Source organism: Hakea prostrata, chromosome 4 (genome assembly GCF_041222555.1).
Source record: "Hakea prostrata isolate BN-2017 chromosome 4, UWA_Hpros_2, whole genome shotgun sequence".
NCBI classification, from domain to species: domain Eukaryota; kingdom Viridiplantae; phylum Streptophyta; class Magnoliopsida; order Proteales; family Proteaceae; genus Hakea; species Hakea prostrata.
The window spans coordinates 54,435,388-54,460,053 of record NC_142603.1 but is presented as its reverse complement, the minus strand read 5'-3'; the positions used below and the strand labels follow the sequence as shown (position 1 = coordinate 54,460,053).

General features: G+C 38.0%; 3 protein-coding genes and 1 non-coding gene across 9 annotated transcripts in view; 1 reads left to right on the top strand and 3 right to left on the bottom strand.

Moving 5' to 3' along the window:
* The first annotated feature begins 8 nt into the window (after window positions 1–8).
* Window positions 9–13,510, top strand: LOC149019682 (pre-mRNA-splicing factor of RES complex protein). Of its 4 annotated transcripts, XR_016173122.1 has the most exons (11): window positions 9–169; window positions 897–1,117; window positions 1,207–2,224; window positions 7,338–7,405; window positions 7,561–7,619; window positions 11,051–11,154; window positions 11,309–11,381; window positions 11,480–11,660; window positions 12,203–12,303; window positions 13,000–13,082; window positions 13,178–13,510. XR_016173122.1 is itself a non-coding variant. In XM_089153651.1 (10 exons), the coding sequence occupies exons 2-9, from the start codon at window positions 922–924 to the stop codon at window positions 12,286–12,288; spliced, it is 1,785 nt and encodes a 594-aa protein (XP_089009777.1). In that variant the 5' UTR covers window positions 9–169; window positions 897–921; the 3' UTR covers window positions 12,289–12,303; window positions 13,000–13,155. The 4 variants fall into 4 exon arrangements, 3 of the variants coding, with proteins under 3 accessions (XP_089009777.1, XP_089009778.1, XP_089009776.1); XM_089153651.1 differs by lacking the exon at window positions 13,178–13,510 and having other exon boundaries at window positions 13,000–13,155; XM_089153652.1 differs by lacking the exons at window positions 13,000–13,082; window positions 13,178–13,510 and having other exon boundaries at window positions 914–1,117; window positions 12,203–12,969.
* Window positions 13,511–13,818: 308 nt separating this feature from the next.
* On the bottom strand, window positions 13,819–19,109 carry LOC149019680 (translationally-controlled tumor protein homolog). Its single transcript, XM_089153653.1, has 5 exons — window positions 18,989–19,109; window positions 15,386–15,459; window positions 14,749–14,877; window positions 14,500–14,657; window positions 13,819–14,143 (listed from the first exon to the last, which is right to left on the bottom strand). The coding sequence occupies exons 1-5, from the start codon at window positions 19,014–19,016 to the stop codon at window positions 14,026–14,028; spliced, it is 507 nt and encodes a 168-aa protein (XP_089009779.1). The 5' UTR covers window positions 19,017–19,109; the 3' UTR covers window positions 13,819–14,025.
* On the bottom strand, window positions 16,046–16,146 carry LOC149019681 (small nucleolar RNA snoR99). The gene has a single exon (XR_016173280.1). It is a non-coding gene; the product is annotated as a small nucleolar RNA snoR99 (small nucleolar RNA).
* Window positions 19,110–22,914: 3,805 nt separating the features above from the next.
* PAC (pale cress protein (PAC)) overlaps window positions 22,915–24,666 on the bottom strand; it is a 39,898-nt gene continuing 38,146 nt past the window's right edge. The window contains exon 8 of one of the 3 annotated variants that reach the window (XM_089153649.1): window positions 22,915–24,640. The gene's annotated coding sequence lies outside the window, so the exon portion shown is untranslated. Of the gene's footprint in view, window positions 24,645–24,666 lie in introns of all 3 variants that reach the window. The other 2 variants (XM_089153647.1, XM_089153648.1) reach the window with 2 other exon arrangements.

Sequence of the window (24,666 nt, the reverse complement as noted above, 5' to 3'; positions counted from 1 at the left end):
CTCCGAACCCTAGACGCTGTCCTTGGGAGGGCGATTCGTCTTCCATCTTCCCCGTCGCCGGTGATCCAGTCCTCTCGGTCTTGGTTGCAGCGGTGCATCTGTTCTTGGTCTTTTCCTTCTCGCTGTCTCCTGGTGGTGGGATTGTAAGAAGCATAGCAGAAAACTGAAGGTTAGTTAAATAATCTCAGAATCAATGGATTATTTAAGGTTGTCATTATTCATGGCTTCATAGTGAAGCAATACTGAAAGTTAAGGTTGTCACGATTAATGGCTTCATGTTTAGTTAGAATTTATTGGGGATTGTTTGGGCTATAGTAGTGGGCACAAGGATTGAGGGGGGAAGACCCTCGGTTAGAGCTTATTGAGTGATAAACCCGATGTTTTCCGTTGTACGACCTTGTTAATTTCAACCAATTTTGTTATTTCAGTGTGTCCTGTATGATAATGTTGCCAATCTCTTGCTGATTTCATATAATTAGTCAATCAATGGCATAATGTTATAACTGGTGATTTAAAACTGTCTCTGAACAATGTTTACCTATCTTCAGTTCTGAAAGTAGGTTTGGAACAGGTTTGCCAAGCACCATTGTATGGCAAAATGTTGTTGTTCTCTCCAAGCACTGAAATAGAAGGGGGGGAAAACCATTTCATGTGAAAAACATGTCTTTCGAAACAGAAGCATTACCAAATGAATACTAAGTTTGGGAGAGATTAGCACCTTTTTAGGTTGATTTGATTTATGTTTGGTCCTCAGATGTGTCATTATGCTTTAACCTTAACGATGAATGTTCAATATCCATATCTGCAATGAATATTGATTAGCTTATGCATGGTACGCTGTTCTGTCGTTTATGCTCAACCTTGGCAATAAATATTATCTTCTCTCTAATTATCAGAAGTTCTGTGGGTGAAGTATACATAATGGCAGCTTCAACTTCTTTAAAAGAGTATCTCAAGAAATACCAAAGCAGCAATGAAGATGAGAAGAAAAAGAAGAAGAAAAAGAAGGAGAAGCCAAGAACAACTTCGATGGGTGGCATTCTTGTTGTGGATGAAGACCCTGTGTGGCAAAAGCCAATCAAACTCGATGAAGAGGAAAATGAGGATGATTCTGCAGGTATCAAATTTTAAAATAGAAAATGAAATTGAAGTTAGTTTTTTTTTGGGCTTCTACCATTGAGATTCATGCTTTGGTTTTAATAACAGATGAAACAAAGCCCCAAGTTGAGGAAGACATTGAGGTGAAGCGCATGAAGAGGCTGGAGCAACTTCGAGCTCTGCGGCCCTACAATGCAATTTCTGAGGATGGAAGTGGTTGGGTTTCAATTTCTGATGCCCCCAAAAAAACAAGCATTGGAGAAGAATACATGGATCTCTCTCCACCTCGTCAACAAAGGACCCGATATGACACACCTTCGCCAGAGCCCAATCAGAAACCTGCAGATTCTGCCAATGAAAGCCCTGATTTGTTACAGTCACGGCAACGGCAGAGAGAATACAATATGTCATCACCAGACGCTCAACAGAAGCCTGCAGATGGTAATGAAGTTTCTGATTTATCACCACCAAGGCGGCAGAGGAGACGGTATGACTCATTGTCTCCAGAACCCAAACTGAAACCTGACAGTTCTCGTCAGGAAGTTTCTGATTTATTACTGCCACGGAGGCAGAAGAAGCGCTATGACACTCCATCACCGGAAGCTGAACCCAGTCCAATGAAGTCTGTAAAGCGCAATGATGATTTGTCCCCACCTCGTTGCTCCAGCACTAGGACATTTTCAGAATATGAAACAATGAATTCTGAAAGATCTGACTTGCCTGAGTTATCTCCTCAGCAGTTACCGAACAAGAATACAGACCTTTCTCTACCTAGGAGAAGCAAGAAGGATCGAGGGAAAGCAGAATCATCTGGTCTCTCTCCTCCTCAACGAATTGATCGTGGTTCACTAGATAACAAGTCTTCCTTTGCAACAGATTTCTCTCCCCCTAGGAAAAGAATGAAGGATTCTGAGAGGTCCAAATCTCCTGATCTCTCTCCACCTCGACGGATTCATCGGGACATACCAGAAGTTGATCCACCTTTTGCTTCACAGTTGGCTGACCTATCTCCTCCTAGGAAGAGTAGAAAGGATTCATCTTCCTTGAATGTTAAGCCGAAGGCTGGTTTGGTCAGTCGCCAAGATTTTAGAGAAGCAACTGCCAAATTGAGGGAAGATTCAGCAAGGTAAGGTTTTGACAGTCTTTGTTTGTGTTATTTCTATGGACTTTGGTAATGTTATATATTTTGTATTTATTACTTTTCTTTGTTATCTTCATGATTGGAAAAAGAAAGGATAACAGGACTGGGTCTGAAATAGATCTCTCATAAAATAGTTTTGAAGTGATGATACACCTGACACAATAATCACGATTCTGATAATGTCATATTTCTTTTCTTCAATTACGTTTGTTTTAGGATGAGAAAAGAAGAGTAATATATGACATTTACACAACATAAACAAACTAGACATATATAATGCTTTTGTAGTTTGACCATAGTCGTCAAAGCATCGCCAAGGTGACGTTAGGCGACAATAGGAGGACCAAGGCGATGGCCTGCTTTTTGTGTATGCAAAAAATGTAAGCTTTTTGTTTCCAAGTAATGCCAAGGCAACACTTTGGATGCCATATGACACTTTATGAGCTGAGTGGTTGCTTTTTGACATTTTCTATCTAGATTTCATATTTTGGGTATTCTAAATGATTGAAATTTATTCCGCAACTCAACAAACTATTGGTGGTCCAGAAGCATGAGATCATTATAAGATAAAAGAAATAGGCTGAATTGAGACCTGAGGTCAAAGAACAGAAACAGCCTGTCAGCAAAAATTGCTGGGGTAAGGCTGCACAGGAAAATTGCCTTTAGGGACTCTGCTTGTGCAGAAGTCTCCTGCACCAGGTTCGCCCTTTATGGTCGTTGGTTATTATGCTATATGATATTGTACTATGATGGTTTGTCTTTTTATTTTCTATTTGTTTATGATAATCTTGCATTGTTGTGACTCTTTAATATTTTTTTTAGCTTATAAGTAGAACTATATAAGTTCTAATATGCTATTTTTGCCACATAAAATAGTCGTGTAGAAAAAATGTTCACTGGAACACTTTGTTTGCCAAGGCTATGCCATAAAGTCACCCAATTGCTATGGCGCTTAGGGGAGACCTCAAACCTCGTGGTCGCTTTGCCACTTTGATAACTATGAGTTGGACCCAATGATGGAATCAGCTCAGAATAAAAAGAGGCCTATTCTGATAACAATTTTCTCCAATCTTGTGAGCTGCTGTCCTCTTATACGCATTTTCCTAGAATGCTGCTACTGATACTAGTCTAATTACTCCTCCTTCTGTTTTATTTTACTATTCTTGGGTCACAAACTTGCAGTATTATATTGAAGCAGCAAGAACATAGTGTGCTTGCTCATTTATATTAAAAGGAAAGTGGTAATAGGCCTTGGGTTGGGCCTTTGATACGATGGGCTTTCGTGTATTTAGACCCTTTAATGGGCCAAAATATGGGTTAGATTAGGAATGGTAAATTTGCTTTATTTAGTTAGTTAATTTAGAGTCCTAGTCAAGTTAGCACGGTCCAATCTAGTTGGTTGATTGGAAGAGTTTCGGTAGTTATTGTTTCTGTTATGCTCTTGTTTCAGTTCAGGATAGACTTTAGTTTTTTCTCAGTTAGTCATGTATTCAATTTTATTACCTTTTATAGGCCTACCCCACAATTTGGATGAATAAAGCTCTCAGTGTTTCTGAAGTTGTCCCGTGGATTCTAAGTGGTGCAGTGTGCTTGGTTGTTTCCCTATTTCTGTTTCTTTATCTCTATTATTCATGTTAGCAAGTCAAATTTCTGTAGTTTTCACCCATGGCACTGGCACCCCATTCTCCATTTTAGATAGGTTTATAGAACCCTCTGAACACCACTTTTTCTAATCTCCAGACTGAAGCATAAAATTCTATCATATTTGCTCTCTAATTTTCTGTTGCTGACGTCTGTAATTTCTAGTTGATTACTTCAGTTCTAGATTCGCTATAGTCACTCCTGGTAGCACTAGGAGTGGTCTGAAGCTGCCTATTCTGTTATTGGAGTTCTTCTCAAAATTTGCAGGCTTACTGATGTGGGAAGTTCAGGAAACCACATGACACCACAAAGCAATCTTGTTCTAGTTATTGGGGTCTAGGTAGTGCTTTATATGAAAGGGAAAATGGGAGACACTAAAGAAATAAGAATGTGGTTTGGCAGAAATATAAATCTAATAGGGATAGCCTGTTGTAGCATTCTAGGTGTAGAGTTCAAAAGAGAAGAGCCGATATAATATAAATCATTAGGAACATTCCTAATGTTTATTGAAGTAGTTCTTCATAAATTGTGGGATTTGATTACTTTTCATACCTAAATTATGTGTAAAATAGTGTGTTCAAGACTCCTAGTCTATTGTAGCGGGTACAATCCATGTTCCAAAGTCAAACTCTAATTTGGACATAATTCCTTTGATCATTTTTAAGAGTTTTTTTCATGCCGCCCACTTAAGTTGGGCCAAAACTCGTCTGCCCATTTAAATGGCAAAAGTTACATGCTGCCCACACTGGCCATGTTGAGAAATTACAAGTTACCCACTGTTACTTTTCTATTAACTTTAAAATTGAAATGACCATTTTGTGCATGGGGTGAAAGAAAATATAAGTTTTTTATTTTACAAAAACCTCACTTAATTTTCTAAAATTTAGAAAAAAAATCGCTTGGTTCACCAATTCACCTGAATTTGTTCGTTTTCCATGTGAATATCATCGCCTGGAACGTCACCACCGCCGGGACACCACGACCCTTCCCCCTGCTGGCGACCACCGATCCCCACTCTCTCCTAAATCAGAAATTGTTTGTCGGAAACCCACACATTATTCGAATAACGTGAACAGTATCCGATCTCTTTTCAGTTCCAAGAAGAAAATGCCAAACTCTAATCTCAAGGATCAACCCATCTTGAATCATAAAATCGTATTGCTTGACAGAAATTCAAGAGAAGAATCTTAATCCTTTGGCAGAATTTAGAACTTAGAATCCTATCTCCCATGCGTGATTATTAGGAAACCGTTTTCAATCACTTGGTTGAATTCTGAGTTATTCAATTTTAATGAGGGCCAAGTTAAATTCCAAATTTCTAAACCATAAAAGAATTCAGCTAGGAAGCAAGAACTCTCAAGCAAAAGATACAATATCACCAAAAAGATAATTGTGCGAAGAGTGAGAGAAACAAAAAACCAAACCCTAATCTTGTTATCTGGAAAATGAAAGCCACGAAATTAGATGAAATAGACAAGCAGTAAGATCTACACTACAGTTAGCCGCACCATTGAATTGAACTACGAAGTAAAGAACCCTAACGATAATAGTGTGGGGATCTATAGAGGGAATGCGATAGGGTTTGAGACAATGAAAGGTTGAAGGGAGAGAAGATGATGGAAGATTTGCAGCTGTTTATGGTTGGGTAGTATAGGTTTCTTGAAGCTCTTGCATCTTATTTGTGGTTTTAGGTTTGATGTCCGATTGAAGAAGGGTGTTCGGATTTCTTATTAATGGCTGTATCATCCCATCATATTCCCTAAGGTGTCCGATTAAAGTTCTTGTCTCCAGTTCTGTCTATTTCAGCCGTAGTCTAAGGTTTTCGATTACATATTATAAGCTTACTATCAAAGATGGTGGTGGGTATTTTCCAGCAGGGGGCCAAGGTTTAGGTAGAAGATGGGTGAAGGGAGAACCCCTTCATCCACTTAAGGGTGATTGAGGGGCATTATTGTCATTTACAGTGCTAGGCGATATTATGGTCCATTGACATTCAAAACTTGAAAAACTTAACGGTCAAAGGGTCAAAATCTAACAATGGGTAATTTGTAATTTCTCAAAATTGCCAGTGTGGGCAGTGTGTAATTTTTGCCATTTAGGTGGGCAGACAAGAGTTTTGGCCCAACTTAAGTGGGTAGCATGAAAGGAAAAAAACTCCAATTCTTATAGTGCCATTGTGTTCAGAAAGCTGAAAATAGGCTATATACCAACTTAACTTGTTAGTATTGTGAGTTAGTTTCTGTGGGCTCATTGAACATGTCATTGTGAATTTGGGATGCTATAGTATGCATCAGAGGTGCCTAAAAGGCTCCTAGACTTGGTCTACTTTATGCATACATTGTGAGTCAGTTTCTGTGGGCTCGTTGAACATCACTGTGAATTTGGGATGCTATAGTATGCATTGGAGGTTCCTAAAAGGCTCCTAGACTTGGTCTACTTTATGCATACATTGTGAGTCAGTTTCTGTGGGCTCGTTGAACATCACTGTGAATTTGGGATGCTATAGTATGCATTGGAGGTTCCTAAAAGGCTCCTAGACTTGGTCTACTTTATGCAGCCATTGGTTATGAACGTGTTGAGGGTTTTTCAGATGTTGAGTGGGTTGATCCACCTGTTGACAAAAGGTCAACCATATGTTGTTGTACATTTGTTGGAGAAAATCTTGTGTCATGGAACAGTAAGAAACGCACACTGTGGCTAGATTTCATGCTGAGTCAGAGTATCCTATGGCACATGTCATTTGCAAGTTGATATGGATGAGAGTTGTTGGAGGAGCTTGACTTTGTTGATAGTTTGCATATGCCATTCATAGTTGCCGCGGTGTTAAGGTTAACCAAGACATTTAAGGTGGTAAAAAATAAGGTGACACCAGTAGGCAAAGCTCCGGCAAGCCTGGACACATAGGCACTGCCTAGACTATGATGTCATATTAGCATGTGAGAGTCAAGCTGCTATTGTAAAGTGGGAAACCTGATGGTTCATGAATGGACAAAGCACACTGAAGTTGATTGCCAACTTGTTCATTCAAGAAAAGTTGTCTTATCAACTGGCATATTTGTAACAAGCTGGGCATGGTTAACATCTATGCTTCAGCATGAGGGAGAGTGTTAGAAAAATGGAAACAGACATGGGATCTTCAGATTGGTGACGCAACCTGATCCCTAGAAGGATTATTGGGGTTATTGGAGCTTTGTCTTGCTTACTTGCTGCTTACTCAACCTAGTAGCTATTTATGTGTATGGAAGCTCTATTAGTGCATTGAGTTTGCATTTTCTTCTGTTTTGCTTCCTAAATACAGTTTGCGTTATTAGGTCTGCATGAGTTAACTCCATTCTTTTATGCGTCAAATTTGTGTTTTTGTGTTATGCTTTTCCTTGTGTTCAAATTCTGATTCAATAGCCTTTTTCTTTTTCTTCCCCCCCCCCCCTTTTCAAATAAATGGATTATATCCATGCAGGTTTAAGCAGATGGATCCTTCTTCAGGGGGCCCAGGGGCAGAACCAGTTTATCGTGACAAACTGAAAGGTTAGTTGAATATATCCTTGCAAGAGTACTTCAGCTACAAGTTCATGCTATCCTCAAAAAGGTTGGGGAAAAGGGGGGGGGGGGGGGGGTTGTGGAAAGACTCATGCTTATTGGCCAGGTTCTAAATGGGTCATGTTCATATGACATTATCACAGGGACTCGTATATCAAAGGAGGAATTCCTGAAAGCCCAGAAAGGAGAGGAAAAACCAAAGGTACCTTCAATTCATCACTATAAAGTTGTTTAGTTATTTTGGTGTTAGCCAGTATTAATGATCAGCTGCTTTGTTCTGGTCGGTCTACATCATTCTGTAGGTGGTAGTTTGTTTTACAGTTACCCCAATTCATAATGGGAACTTCTTATACATATGTTAGAAATAGGTATTGCTTATTGGGAGGCCCATCTCAAAGAGAAGTTAAAAGAATGCATAGACCTTTTAAGATACTGTAATTGCTGTTTAATGTAGCTGATTTTGAATGCATCTTTGCTAATGCAGTTATTATCTGATGTAGATCTTAGCTTCTTGAATTGCTGCCTAATGTTAGCTGAATTAAAGATGCATTGATTGATAAGACTGTGACAAGCCAAGCTGTTTATGTTTTTAGTAGGTAGACTATTTGGATGGTTTTAATGTTTGGTATGTGATTATATGATTTATGTATTCCTTGTCACAATTCCTCAACAGATCCCCACGGTTCTAGTTGATAAAAGTGATCAAGGTTAGAGGAGGCTTTTTAGTGAAGAAGTCGGTTCAACAGAAGAACCACTCTAAAGTAGGATCAGCGATACGCCAAAAATAGGTTGAGCAACAAGAATAATGTGTTGAATGATGAACAAAGAAGTAGTATTTTCTTAATTTCTAGGTCATCTAACTGGCTGCAACAATTTATTTTGATTGTATCTTAGATGAAGATGGACTCACAGCACAATGTTATAGGAAGTAAGAAAAAACAGAAAATTAGAGTAGGGAAAGAAAGGTGAGATTAATTGGAGGAGGCCTTAGGGATACATGGCTATTTCACCTTGGGCCTCTCAGTCACAGTTATCTCAGCTGTTGAATCAAGGATCTCTCAGATCTCAAGCAACCATGAGAATAAATACAAAGGCTCTGGTGCCAATTCCTAATTAAGTAACTACCCTCAACATCTTTCTCTTTTTCTTTTTTCTTCTTCGTCTGCCTCTGAGTCTCTGACTGCTCCTTCCACTTTCCTGCAAACCCCCACCCCCTCTTTTCTCCACAAAAAGGAACGGCAAAAGAAGATTTTTCCTTAAAGAAATCATTCAATAAATAAGAGTTTTCCCCCGGGGATGGGGGGACAAAGAAAAATGATGAATAAAACAACCTTAAAAACAAATGCAACCTGCATCTCCTCCAAGCTGACCAAGAGCCTGAATTTGGGCTGCCATTACTTTCCCTGAAGAACGGTTAAAAATGTTGGTTAATAAGATGTTTTCCATGAGAGTTTACAGAATACTCAGGGTTCAATGGATTGTGACCTCAATTAATGAACTTGATGGGTATCAGCAGCGGTGGTTGATGATGATGTCTAATCCAGAGATTGGGTTCGTCTCTTCCGATCTTACTGAAACAGGACTAGGATACATGGTTTCTGCCACTATTATTAGATTGTACTGTTCACTGTGAGATGGAAGATAGAATCTATTTCCTTCAGGGAACCATATCCCTTTTCCGTTCAATTGGCATGAAAAAAGATAGAATCATCAATTGAGGATTGATTTCCTTCTCTCTTTCTATTTTAAAAGATATATGATCATTCTTCTTAAACCATAAATGCTTGGTGCACTTATTCTTGATTATGTGGAGTGATCTGCAACTAAGGTTGCGGATATGGTTCTGTAACTCTGTATCTATCTTGGATGATCGAATTAGTTCCAAGGAGAAGCATCCAAACAGTTGAAGGTGGCAACTTCTTTAGGTTCTAAACAGCTTTGTTTAGGGATATATGTTTGCTAATGGGATTTAGATGGGGTTGTGAAGGCAGTAACTGGGAAAACTACTTTGAAAACAGGGGTTCTGAAGGTGGAGTTCTGTCAGTTATGGATAAGGCTAGGATTTGATTGATTGAATAACTTCCACTGCTTGAATGTATTGTTGCAATAATTGGAGACTCGTTGGTTTTCATGATGTATTAGAAACTGTGTTGGAATTAATGCTTGTTTTGGGATTATACATTCTGCAACTATGGTTGGATTTATATTGGTGAGAGCATTCAAAGGAATGGTGATGGTTTTACTCTCTTCTTTCCCAGCTCAAGGGATGGTATTTGATCTTAAACAGTTACAGTTACGTCATGGATTCAGTTTTCATTTCATATTGGGTCTCTTTTTAATCGTTGGAGATACTCGGTGTTCTGCATATGCTTTGACAGGTTGTAATTTTTGTTGCCATCTTAACAACTTGGTTTACTCTTTTCTCTAGAGAGGGGGTTGTTTAGAGCGCTAGTTGCTACCATAATATTGAGGATTTTGCGACCATTGTGATAGGTTTTTTGTTGTCAGATGGTGGATTGTAGCAGGGATTCTTTTAATTCCATTAGATTCTCATAAGCTTCACAAGTTCTGATGCCCTTTAGATTTTCTTAAGAATACATGTTCAATGCATTGGAAAAGAATATTATTTTGAAACTTTAGATTTTTTAATTTTTTGGTTTTTATCTGAAGCTGCTGCTAATTATTGGATGGGTTGATGTAATTGATCATTGTGTATTGCACCATTCCAGGAATCTGCAAAACTGGCACCTGCACCAACTGTTGCCCTTTAATCCAAAGATTTCTCTCCTTTGTTTCATATTCAGATCAAATGCATCAGGATCCAGGTCAAGGTTGGCAGCATAACAGGGTTAGGGCCAGATCTGCCCAGCCTGGCCAATCAGGGCCATAGGCGGGATTGGGCTGGGCTTAGCCAGTCAGCATCAGGGCCAGGGTTCTGGTTTCTAGGCCCTGTATCAGGGTTAGGGTGGGCCTGGGCGTAGTTGTAAGTATTCAGGTTTGGGGCAACATTTTAAAAAACCAAGCATACCTGACATGTTAGCAGTCCTACTCCAGACAATTGTCTGTGTGATGATATCCCCGATCATTTGGCTTTCTGTCCCGAAGTGCTAAGTTTGTACTTGCCATTATATGATATGCTTGAATGCTTTTAACTATTGCTTCCATTCCCTTCATATTTTTGTTAGAAATTTTATGTCTTATTAGAAATATGGTCAATAAATTGAAATTGGAATTTATTGAAAATACTTGTGGTTGCGGCACTCACTTTTTAGAAAATTCTCTAGCAATTAATAATGGTCTTTCTTGATTGAATATCCACATATATTCTCATAATCATGACTACAAGTTAGTTACTGATCTAGTTTATTCTATTAATGAATCAGGGCAATATCTGGATTGCATCAGTTTTTTCTTTTGAGTAATCGTTTTAAATTTCGGAAACCATTTGTTGCATAATTCCTTTGAATCTTTATTTAAATAAATTTATTTCTGGAGGTTTATTGGACCCCCAAAGTACTATTGTTCATCAATAATCTACTTCATTGATTGACCTGCACATTTTCTAATGGGTCTAGTTGATGTCTTAACCCTCTATATTGATGCTTGGTCATCCTCCTTTTTGGGCATGGTTAGGAAAAGCCGCTGGAGTGGGGCAAAGGCTTGGCTCAAAAGCGGGAAGCTGAAGCAAGACAGCGTGAGCTGGAGCTTGAGAAGGACAAACCATTTGCGAGGACCAGGTAGAATCTACTATTGATTGAGGTTGATCTCTATATTTCTTATATTGGAGGATGAGAATATGACCTTGGACTTCAGCTGTCCCGAATCTTGCGTTTCTGTAGCCCTTTCTGCTTTGTGTATAAGACCATCTCATAGTTGTGTTTCTGTTTGTAGGGATGATCCAGAACTAGACAAGATGCTGAAGGAGAGGGTAAGATGGGGAGATCCAATGGCTCATTTGGTGAAGGTAAATGATTTGATGGCTCATGTGCTCTTAACTTTTGTGCGAGTTCATTTGAAAATGAATTGGTTTTTGTTCCTTATTTTCTTCTCAATGTTTTGTAGCATAAATCGTCAGAGCCAGTTTTGGAAGACTTGGGTGATCATGAGAAGATGAAAGAATCGGGATTTATAATTCCTCAGGAGATCCCTAGTCACAGCTGGATAAAAAGAAGAATAGATGCACCACGGAACCGTTACGATATAAAACCAGGTCGACATTGGGATGGCGTTGATCGCAGTAATGGTTTGTTTCCTACTACTTCCCACCTGCGTCTTAAATATTTTGTTTTATTTCATTGCTTCTGAGTAGTATTTCCCATCCATACGTTTTTTGCCCCTCTAAAGTAAATAGTTTGTTTCATTTCATTGCTTCTGAGTAGTATTTACCAACCATACGTTTTTTGCCCCTCTAAAGTTCTGCTCCTTCCGAAATTTCTGTTGCAACTTGGTAAAGTAATTATTATTCAAGCTTAGAGAGACAGAGAGAGGGGTGAAAGTTGACGGGGCATGAAAAGAGGAAACATCTCCCTTATAGTTATCTTTAGCTAAACCCTTCTAATTGTCCAAGTTTTAGGTAGACCCAAATACTCAAACAATGATATCCTACAATCCCATAATTGGAAAATACCTGGGTAGTCTCTGTTTGGATACCGAAATGGGTTTGGGTTGATCCAACGGCATCACTAGGATTCTCACTATGGTGAAGCCTTTGAAATTTGCATAAAGTGACTTAGGTTATAAGTTACTGCAACCTTGACCTGTTTCTGTTTTTCTGTTTTGATACAGGAACTGAAAAGCTATACTTCAAGAGGATGAATGAGAAGCATGCCACAGAAAGAGAAGCATATCTGTGGTCTGTCTCTGACATGTGACCAGTGTTTCACACGGTACTGCCAATATCTCATCATATTTTTTGTGGATAGCTGAGATGGTTTTGTTATGAACGACACAAAAAAGGGGTAGGCAAATATAATCCCAAATTACAAGTAATGCTTGGGAGGAGTTTTCCCAAATTAGTGTCTGATGAATTCTTTGATGGTGTTTCAGATGTAAAGTTTTCTGTCATGAGAAAATGTAGTTGTAATGTGTGCGGCTGATAATTGTGTACAAGTGATCCAACAACTGGGCAATCATTCCGGCGATAATGGATATAAAAAAATACCTCTCTTTAACCCGTTTCATTCCAGTCTGCTGGATTTTAGTATGGGCAGCAATCAAATCCAATGTCTTGGGATTAGACGTGTTGGAATGTGTCTAAATGAATTCGCTCGGCCCTGCTTAGCAATGATAAGAGTTAGTTTGTTTGTTTTTCATGTGAAAACGGAGGAGAAGAGAAGGAATATTAGATGAAATGGTCTGTCAGTATCACATGAGCATTAGAGGGGAGGGGGCATTGTCCAACTCTTGTGTAAAGAGGAAGAATTAGAATAAAAAAGGGCATTCAATGTTGGTGTTAGCAGTCATGCTGATGGAGCTATAAGAAGTGAAAATAGAAAACCAATAAATCAATCTGAGTCAATATTGACATATTCATTTGCCTGTGTAAAATGTGATCCTGAACTCTGAGAATTGCCGATTTTCAGGATTGAGCTCATCTTCCGGGAGTCCCATTCCAAAGCTGGATCCACCTCATAGATGTTTGAGCACAACCCACAACTCAGCCATGGTATGCCCCCTTAGCTCTCTCTGGGTCTTGAGTTTAGACGGAAACCCAACTGACCTTCATTTGATTTTTCGATATTACTGCACACATTCAAACAGATGAATTGCTTGATGCCGGACACTGCTCACCAAGCTCACCGTTTTGTGATGATTGAAAAAGCCCAAAGATAAACATCAAACTCCCAATCCCAGATGCCTGCATGGTCTATTCTACTCTCCAAAGCATACACATAAATGGCATTACCAATGCCAAAATGTTGAGAGCAAGGTTTAGAATATCAATATTGAGTATTGTATCGGTCAGTCAGGTGATTTTAAGAGACGTGTCGTCCTATATCGAGTATTGTATCGCTCTGGTTAATGTATTTTAATGTAATTCAATGGAGAAATGTACCAAAATATATCGTATCAATTGGGTCAAATATCAATACGTATTGATTAGCATCGTATGGTATTGTGGGATACTTTAAATCTTTGTTGCGAGAGTTAACATTCAGCAAATAACAAGACACCACAGTAGTTCCCTCTATATCAACCAGAATAGACGAATCTACGTTGCACATACTAGACACCTAGATTCAGATTGTAATTCCCATCCCATGATTCAAACCACCTCTTTTCCATTTCGTTTGGAGCTTGAGGAGAGAGAAAAAATAGAACACGTGCTATTTCTCTACAGGTGTGGTAGAAAGGCCTGCAGACGAGTTTTACGTATGAAGCTGATGTCATAAACAAACTCAAAAACCCAAATAAGATAAGCTTATGTAAAAAATAAAAATAAAAATCACACTTGAGACGTACTTAATAGTTTTATGGATAATAAATGTACTATGTGCTCTAATGGAGAAAATTAAATAAAAAGACTATTGTAGAAACATAAGAACTAGAACTACAGGAAGCACCTCCCCTTCAATGCCATAAATGGACAGTCTACTTTGTCCTCTTTTCTAGCATTTAACCTCCTTCAATCCATGGGCAAAGTACAAAAATGTTGGATCAGTTGCACCTTCCTTGTAGTATGCCATGACCAAACTGCTATCATCTTGCATACTCTCACCTACAAAACTGTAAACAAACAACATTTATTAGAACTAATACAAAAATCACTGTTAAAATCAAATAACACATTATAAAATGCCGAAATTATATCAAGGCATAGTTACCCAGAAAAGAATTTTACTAAACTTCGTAGCAGGAGAGATTTTCTAGTTTCAAAAACTAAAACCAAGGCCCACTATTAGAGTAATCCAATGCGGCAGTGCGGAACCTTGTGGTTAAGATTTTTAGACATCCAGACTCACACAAGCCAGGAATGAGAAGAAAAAACTCAGCATAATTCAAAGCTCGCAAGTGTGGTCCCTTTCACAATCCAAACACAATTTAATTGCAAGTAACTGGATCAAGGGAAATAAGATACTTACAACTGGAGGTCGCTCAGTTTCGACATCAGGAACTTGGTCGCACCCTCAATATTCTTCTTGAATTCCTCTTGCCTCTCCCCTTCCAGCTTTGGTGTAAGCAACTTGATGTACCTCTTCATGTATGTAACAAATTGCTTCTTGTCATATGTAGGTTGTTCCTGTAATTCAGGAAAAAAAAGTTGCATAAGCTCCAGCTTGTGGACAAATTAACTGCTTAATAAACACTAATTGACAGAGAAGGTAATCAACCTGGAGACGGAATGTATCAACAATATCGACAACCTTAGCAGCCTGGTCATCAACACCTTCATCCTCCTCACCGCCTTCAGCAGAAGGGTTGGCACCGATATTCACGTCAACGGCCCCTTGGACTACCCACTGAAAAATTACACACACAAGAATGTTTAGTTGTCCAGCCCATTAGAATTATATTACTAATTCAAATTCAACATCATCCTAGATTCACAAATACCACTTGTTTCGGCAATTCCGAAAGACCTACAATTGCAAATCTGCTTCTTTTTCCAGGATAGAACCAATTGAAATCCTCATCCATATGCCCAACAACAAATGGGGAGAAGTCTAGCAGATCATAACACAGCACAATTATGGGCAACAATTCTGAAAGACCTATACAACTGCAAATCTGCTTCGTTTTCCGGGATAGAACAGATTGAAATCCCTGTTCTTAAGCATGCCCAACAACAAATAGGGGTGAAGTCTAGCCTAATAATAGCACAGCTAAACTGTGGGCAACAAACTTGTGCAAACACTCTTCTCCTGATTAAAATTTCTTGTACTATTCCAGGTCACTAGGCTTGCAAATAGCAACACTATCATGTCATGGTAAAACGGAATCCTAAATGACACCAACAAACAATGGTACCTTTCCCTCGACTTCCCATAGCGCTCCATTATGCAACTCTTTGTACGGAAATGAATCCGAGAGAAGCTCATCACCTGGAAATTCATAGACAATTGAATTTGCAGCACCAAGTCAATTACTGGATTAACATCAACCACAACAATAACAAAACCCAATAATAATCAAATTACAAATAAACAATCCCAAAAAAGGGGAGGAGGAGAAGAAAAAATGAATGGACAATGCACAGTACAAGAGAAGGTCTCAGTCTCTATTCCACATCAGATGTAGACCACTAAATAGACCACTTCCTTCTTAGCATCTAAAATAAAACCAAATAAGTTTTCTCACACAAAGGAGCGATTCCAAAATTGTTCCTTTCTGCTAACCTAATAACAGAATGCTCAAGAAAGCTACTTCCTGTAGTAGGTGTCCAATAATCCAAAATAATTCAGTACCCCCTCCAGCTATTTGCTAATAATTCAGGACATAAGCCTACCATTTCACATTAAAAATTTGAATCACTCTAGGGTACATCTGCAACACACAATCCAAATTCTACCCAAGCAGAGAGGTGGTGATAAAACTAGGGACATGGTGATGCACCCGTAAGTGTTCTCCTATCTGTTGCTTTAAACTATTATCTTTCTCCTAACCCCACCTAACTGTTAGAATTGCTGAAAATGTCCCATCCACACTGATCAGCTAAAACTTCACAAATGAAGTTGGCTGAAAAGGTAGATGGGTAATCCATATCAGGGACCAGTTCATCACCGAGGAACATACAAAATCCAGAGGGGCAGACGTCCAGACCCAAAATACAGAGCTGAGTATGTCAACATAAGTTACTGAACCATTAGGAGTATCACTTGGGAACATCAGCAACACACAATCCCTCTTGCTCTCTCATAAAATTCTAAGCAAGTAGAGAGGTGGTGATAAAACTAGGGATATAGTGATGCACACTTAAGAATTCTCCTACTGTTGCTTTAAAGTATCATCTCTCTCCTAACCCCACCTAGCTGTTAGAATTGCTCCAAATGTCACATTCACATTGATCAGCTAGAACATCACAAACGAAGTTGGCTGAAAAGGTAGATGAGGAATCCATATCAGGGACCAGTTTATACCTGACGAACATACAAAATCCAGAGGGGAAGACATCCCAGAATACAGATCTGAGTATGTCATCAGAAGTTACTGAATCACTTGTGAGTATACACCTTGTAGTAGATCTGTGTCACTACCATACTAGGAAGAAGTAGTAGGTGAAAGGCTGTATACACTGAAAGTGTTTATCTTAAACGTGCAAGTTTATCGACTTGGGCATAGGATTTCAGCAAATAAAGACAAAAACAGTATATTACATAAATAAGGCAAGCATGCAATGCCACAATCATATGAACCAGCATTTAATGCATGCATGGCAGATGAGACCACAATGAGAGAGTCGGGTCCCATAACATACTAATAAGATCCACAAAAACATCAATTATTTAAACTTAACAAAAAACTAACTGATAAGCCATTGATATTATTCATTCATGTTCCCAAACATTTGGCTCATAAAGATTCAAGAACGTCATAGGAAGACAGTATGATACAGCATCTGACGGACAGGGGGGAAAAACATGATTTACATGATTCATGACTTAAAAACTCTTAACAGTACCAATCTACCAGCTACTATGAAATTGATGATATAAGAATCTTAGCATAAGCAGTATACAAAAACAAGAGTTTTTGGGTTAAATTCTACACTAGAACTAACAACAGGAAACCCTAATTGATCAAAAGGTACATAACTGAGCACACATCCAAATGAAAAATAACAGTAGTACAAATCAATTTCAAAATCTGCATGTCACCATTCAAAAGTCCACTTGAAATTAAGGAAGACAATAAACAGTAATGTACAAGTCAGCTTCTAGCAAAACTGAATTGTTTAATAGGTTTTGGATCAGAAACACTGAACCCTACACCAAAATGAACTTTGAAACAAGGACTTAGTCATCAAATTAATACTGATACCAGCGATATGTCTACCGTTCACCTAAAATTATAACACAGACTCATGTGACAAAATATCACAGATGCCCCACCTACAATAATCAGCAAAAACAGAAAAGGTTGAAAGAGAAGGGATCTCTATATCAAAGACCAGTTAACCCAGTGGCACAAACAAAAGCAATAAGAGTCAACATACAAGAACCACAAGTACACAACCTGTCACAATCATTTTTAAAGTAGAACTATCTCCTAGAATTTTTACCCACTAGGCTAATGTGGTTCAAAAGACTACAGATGCTCCACCTACAATGGTCAGCCAAATAGAAAAGCTGAAAGAGAAAGGAACTCTATATCAAAGGCCACCTACACCTGTGGCACAAATGAAAGCCATAGAAATCCATTCCATCTAGGGATCAACATACAAGAACCACATGGGCATGCAACCAGTTGCAGCCATTATTAAAGTGGAACAATCTAGTAACTTGAAGATCAAAATTTCTCTTGGAAAAATAAGATGAACAGGAAGTAAATAAGCCAGCAACAAAACATATGAGAATATAATATCTAAAAACACACAGTAAAACATAGATAAGCCTTTAAAGAACCTGTCCAACAAGCAACTAGTGATTATGATGTCACACTGTCATATAGGCCTTATTTATTTATTAAAATAACACGGGTTAAGAATGGATACAGAAGGAAAGTATCAAACTCCCTTAATTAGTATCTTCACCTCACCCCTCTCAAAATTCAAAAGATTTGGTAGGATTGTTACAGGAAAAGGAGACGGAGCAACAAACACAATGGCCATTGAAGTGATTTCTCATATTATAAGAAACTCCCTATCAGCTCACCTGCTCTTCACCTCAGCTCTCAAATTCTCACCGAATTTGGTGGGATAGTTGAGAGAGAATTAAAGACAAAGATATGGTCACAGTAGAGCTGTTCAAAGATCAAGTCTTACCCAAAAGACTTGGATTCTCAATCTTCACTCCTCATCATTGCTCTAACCTCCCTCGTCCCTTAGACATGGAAACCAAACGGTCCTATTTTCTAAAACCCTATTAAGTTGTCAAGCTTTATTTTAAGTATTCATTCTTACAAGCTCTTCATAAAATTTGAAGTCATGCTCACAAGAGCTCTCGAACAGCTTAGCCATAGGTATAGATTTATTACCGTTCCCAAGCACTCCACACAAAAGAAAACAATATGACTTAGACGACAAACACTGGAATGAAAATAACTTAGGGTGTCTATTCCAACGTAAAGGCGAAGACTTTGAAAAGAATAGAAGGGAAAAACATCCATCGAGGAGATATTCCAAAGAAAAGCAGCAAGCATGCAGTGAAGAATCTATAAACAGAACTGGAAAAAGAGAAAAGGATACGATTACGACTGAACATAGAAACAACAAATAGAGTACTAAATCTAATGAATTTCAACCAACCACAATACATACAACTGAGAACAAGATAATCAACGATACAAAATTGAACTCATAGAAAACCAAACTAACCAGCTAGATCTGCTTGATGCATGAATGACAATTTACATTCTTACGATTAGAAAACTAAAGATCTAAAGTTTAGATGCAGATCTATCAACAAGGAATACCTGTAATAAGATCCTGATAAACGATCATGGTTGCAGAGAATTTCTTGGCGGCTCTTTTTTCGAACGATGGCCAAGAGAAAACTCCGATGGAACGCACGAACAAGAGGGTTTCTGAGCGCAACAGACACTTGGATTTTATAGACAAGGGTTTGCGTAGACATGTGCAATTACCTAATAAACCTAAAATTCCTAGTTGATTCCAAATAGGTCTCGTTTCTTTCGCCAGAAAATCCTCTTTCGGCAAGTCGGTTGATTTTAAGCCCTCATCAATCCCATCAAATCAGTAATGACCCTTTGAATTATTTAATTTATCGATTAGACCCTCGCATTGGGTGAACATATATCAATAACGTCCCTTGTCATTTGGAATAACCGTTAATAGCATATGTAAGTAATTAAGTAAATTAAATTTTAAAAAGACAAAAAAATAATAATAATAATAACTTTAAATAAAAAGACAAAAAAAAAAACTTTAAATTTTAAAAAGACAAAAAAAACTTTAAATAAAAAACCTTATGCTTAGAAAATAAATAAGTAAAAATTAATTGAGATTAAAAGTCTCAATAACAAGAGATTTGAGTGATAATGTGATAATTGAGAGAGCAACATTAATATTGGAAGGTATCTTAGGGGGTGGGACTGAAGTTTTCACTTACAAAAACCGTGTATCGTAATTCGTAACTGAATCAAACAGCTTAAATAAAAATCGATTTTATAATTTTTATCTTATAAATAATAATATTATTTATATAATAATTTGTTTTGATCTTAGACGAATATTGCCTTTCAATCATTGAAGAAAATAATAAAAATAAAAATAAAAAATCTTTTGCAAGTTTTTTTTTTTTTTGGTCAGGAAATAGAGTTATGCATTGATATAAAAGCCCCTCGGGAGTTTACATCGAAGATTATCAAAAAGTAAGACCCAAGATAAAATTGGGGGAGGGGAACTAGTATTGAAAGACAAAACTTGTGATTTAGTGGCAGTTTTGGCGAGAACATCAACGGCAAAGTTGGCCTCTTGATGGATATGGCAAAACTGACATTCGGTGAAGGCAGCACGGCAAAGTATAAAATATCCTAGACAAGGGCAGTAACCTTCCAAGAAAGATGAGTCAGTGTAATAAGAAAGGTTGCCAAGGCATGATTATCCGTTTCCAAAATTATGTGTGAGAGTTGGAACTGCAATGCCCACTAGAGAGCCTTGCGAGCTACAAGTGCCTTGGTAACCATAGAGTCTTGGTCACCACTACCTTCTCCAAAAGAGAAAATGACATGATGATCATGATTTCTAGCAATACCTCCTATGCCTAAAAGGCATAGATCAACATAAGAAAAGCCATCTACATTGATCTTCTCCCGTCCTGGTTGAGGGGGTTCCCATCAGATCTTGCATTGAATTGGTGGATGTTGTTGGACTAGAGGCTATGGAGTAAACTCGAGCAAGGCTCTATGAACGTACTAGTTGACTTCCAATAGAGAGAACGGTTGTGAACCACCAATTCAAGAAGTATAGAGGTTCGAAAGAGCTCAAAAAGAGATGAGAGTTCGGTAGCATGAATCATTATGTTGTGTCATGTGTGCCCGAATAAATGCTAACCACCGTCTCTTGTAACTATTGTGCAGAGATTGGGTGAGATTCCGTCTTGGGAGGCCCAGTTGATCCCAAATACGGCTAATAATAGGGCAATGAATGAAGATATGTTGCACAGATGAAGAATATGTTGCACATAATAGACAGATATTTGGTATGTGACAACCTCAGTTAGCAAGAACATCTGCAGTGGGTAATTTATCATGTATAGCTTTTCAAAGAAAGGGAGAGGAAGATGCCAAAACTTTAACTAGTTAAAGCCAGTTGTTGCTGGAGAGGTGTGCAAGAGAGTGACAACAAGTTTAAAGCCAAGCCACCTGTGAAATCCCTTTAGATATGGGTTTCCAAACATAGTTGTCTTCAAATGCATGAAAAGGGATGGGTATTCTAAGGATTTCGTAAATGATATCAGGAGACCACCTAAGTACTTTCTCATGACCCCATTTGGCTGAAGCATGGAGGATGAAATCCGCAATGCAAAGAGAAGAGTGAGCAGCTAGGAAGCAACCAAGGTCTAAGGGTTGATCAAGACCCAATTGAGTATCCAAGGGTTGGCCTTCATGTCATTTCCTATTTGACGGAAAAGTCCTCTTTGTAATAGATGTCGTGCCTGCATAAGTGATTTCCAAGCCCACAAAAGTGTAGGGGAAGCTATTGCCTGGAGGAAAGAACAATGTCAAGAATATTTATTCTTCATAATTCAACCCTAGAGAGTATCATCTGGAGAGAGGAGTCCATGCATTCCAAGATAGAAGAGCGAGGTTAAAAGCTTCTAGGTTTTTGAGGTTAAGGCCTCCTTGTCGAACTGTCTTGCACAACGTATTCCATAAGAGTTTATGTATATGCTGCTTGTCTCCACTAGCCAATAAAAGTCTCTAGTTAGCTTTTCCAATGTTTGTTTGACCCGACAGGTAGTTTGAAACAGGACATGAAATGGGTTGGTGTAACTGTCATTGCGGACTACATAAGCACAGTTTTTCTTGCAGAAGACAAGAGTTTTGATCTCCAATGTTGTAGTTGATAATTGACTCGTGAAATAAGGGTATCACATTGTTTCTTTTTCAGTTTCCCATACAATATAGGGATGTCAAGTAGATGTCCAAGTCGGATGTGAGAGTGATGTGGAAATGGGTGGATAGTCCTCTTTTTAGGTTGGCTGATGTATTGGGCTATAGTAAGCTCTAGTTTTATTGATATTCAGTTGTTGGCTCGAGAAGTGACACTATTATGTAATAAGGTCATGAAACATCTACGCCTCAGAGGGAGTGGCTTGTCCAAAAAGAATTAAATGTTGAAATAGTGAATGATATCATAAATCAAGTATCCAAAATATCTTTTTCATTATTGCATAACATTATGAAACCTGAAAATATGAATGGCATCATATATAGTTCAAATGTGTATTTCATGTTAGGAAAGGGAATGAAAAGGGTCCATTGACGTAAGTAGACTTAATCATAAAGGTAAATTCTATCAGAATTCATTTTGTTAAATTATTTTGAAAATGCAAATGTTTCAATAGTATCATCTTCTCAAATTATACACAATACAGTAGCTATGATTCGAACATTGGAGTGACAACCTCTTATTGTAGAGATAGTAAGATTAAGGAGATCTTAGATTCGAGCATCCATTCCTCCAGAAAGTCTAATATGATTGAAAAAGAAAAGTTAAAAAAATAGTGAAAAGCATCACTGGATCTCTTTTTTCTGTTTTCCATGCCGTCCAATCCAATTGGAAAAGCATTTTTATCACTAGATAGAACCAATGTCATGGTCCAACTGTGCTAATTTGACATTGTTTGAGCAGGGCAAGCTCGCATTCACTTCTTTTATATACATAATCTCCCTATTTTATATAACAGTAAAGTGATACAAAAGGTAATAAATAGTGGTGGAGGTTCATGTATTGAAAGTAGCAGAGATTCCCAATGGCTTTGTGTGGTTGACTGAAGCCAATTTAAGCCATCTTATCATTTAAAAGGATGCAATGTCTGTTCCTTTATTGGTGCACACCAGCTTCTCTTTGCGTAGTTTCTACTTTCTATCATGTGGAAGCATGGTGCGAGTTCAGGATATTTTCCATTGTTCTTCTCTCTCTTTTAATGAAAAAAAAATTCTCTGTTACACAAAAAAGGCATTTTTTTATATCAAATTACAGACTGAAATTTAAAGTTTAATTTCAAATTTAAAAAGTCCAGAATAACTTTATAGTTTCTTTGCTTTTTTAGCTAGTTATTTAACATATATGTGCACTACTGTGTAAGCATAGAGGTGTGCACAGAGCAAATGATGTTTTTCCTGATTGATTGCCTAGTGTCTAGTTCGGAAAATCGTATTCTTTACAGGTAAGATGAGCCAGCCTATATGCTTATATTCAACCCATAAGTGCTGAATTTATACAAGAAATTCCCATTTACCCAAAAGAAGAAAAAAATAGTGCGAGATTTCATGAGATCTTTATAGTATCTTAATTCTAAGAGCAAATTGCATTGGCACTATTTGTCAAATTTATAATTGAAAACAGTTAAATTACTTTTTATTTTTAAAAATACCCCTATGATAAACATTGTTTGAAAGATTTTCAGTAAAAATTGAACAAATATATTCAATGAAAATCCAATTTTGGGGTGTCAATGCTTTAAGACCTCCATTTTGGGGGTGTCAATGCAATTTGCTCTAATTCTAATTGATCAACTCAAATTTTGATATTTTGATTTATCTTGGGACTTTACAAAAATTTTATATTCCAATCAAATCCGTAAAAGCTGGGCAAGTGAGGCGTAGGGTATATATATGTGCGAATATGCTTCGGATCTCAAACAAAATATTCTCCTCTTTACTGTTGTGGCCTCAAGTCTCTCAGCATGGTGGATTGTGGAATAGAATAAAAGCTGGTAGGGCTCCGTTGTCCATACATAAAAGTTGTTCTCTCCAATAATTTTATTTGACCACCACGTTAAGAAGCTTGAGATACCTAAGTTTGGTTCCATGATTTTCTCCTATTATATGAACCAATCCATGCAATTGAATGACTTTAGTGACAAGAAGATATGCTCAGTCAAAAACTCACTACTTGCCCTGGTGTTTTAGATTTATTGTCTCTGGCCCAAAGCATCAAGACTACATCTACAGTTTCTGTTTACTTCCTTCTCTTTCAACTCCAAAAGGTTCTAACTCCAGGCACTGTGTTTTCTTAACCCCCTTATATTTCATCCATTAAAGCTATTGAATCTTCAGAGTGTACAAAACTTCAGAAGATGGACTCAATGATCCAAGATAGAAGGTTATGAACACAAACATATCATACTGGTCCAAAGGCTGAAGAGAACCTGTTTGGTTTGAAAGTACAAGAAGATTTTCAGTTTGGGGTTTTACCATGGTTGAAACCCGAAAATACTCGACGTTCAATTGACTGGGACGTGTTCATAAATTTGCATGTTATGAGGAAATTCACTTTGCCTACTATGAGGGGAGGTAACTATCACATCCAAATATTGCTCCAAACTCCCATCCCCTTGCTCAAAATAATCAAGGCTAGGCAAAACAGAAATAGGTCATAATGTTCAATCCTAAATTATGACACGTTAGAATTACTTGATAGAACTCTCGTTGGTTTTCTCCTAACAAGAATACAAGCAGGAAAGTATCAGTGCCAAGCATGAGTATAGGTCAACAACTGAAGCTAAGAGGGAACAAGCAAGTGAAGAAACAAATTACACCGCCCACCACCATCACTGCCACATCCCCACACCCTCTTTCACCCAGTAAAAATAAGAAAAAGAGAAAATGCACATAATATGCAGAACAAAATTACCTATAGGGCGGCGGATCTGTACAGGCTTGAAGATTGAGCAAAGAGAATACACTGAGAGGGATGTGCAGACTTCTCACATAAAGCGGTGATACAGATGACGTTCGAGCTAGGTAATAGCAGCTCCTGTTTACAACACCCAACAACTACAGCAGAAGATCTCAAGTATCATCCAATGGATATCCAATCATGGGGCAATTTTCCCAGCATAGCCTAAGCCATGCTCTTTGAGTTCTTCCTGCAAGCTGACTTAAGATCAAAACATAGTAAA

Coding starts and splice junctions, on each gene's coding strand:
- LOC149019682 (XM_089153651.1), top strand. CDS start 922: ATGGCAGCTTCAACTTCTTTAAAAGAGTATCTCAAGAAATACCAAAGC. Junction 1,118..1,206: donor AAATGAGGATGATTCTGCAG/GTATCAAATTTT, acceptor TTTTAATAACAG/ATGAAACAAAGCCCCAAGTT. Junction 2,225..7,337: donor TTGAGGGAAGATTCAGCAAG/GTAAGGTTTTGA, acceptor ATATCCATGCAG/GTTTAAGCAGATGGATCCTT.
- LOC149019680 (XM_089153653.1), bottom strand. CDS start 19,016: ATGATCGTTTATCAGGATCTTATTACAG. Junction 14,878..15,385: donor TATGGGAAGTCGAGGGAAAG/GTACCATTGTTT, acceptor GTAATTTTTCAG/TGGGTAGTCCAAGGGGCCGT. Junction 14,144..14,499: donor AAACTGAGCGACCTCCAGTT/GTAAGTATCTTA, acceptor GTTTGTTTACAG/TTTTGTAGGTGAGAGTATGC.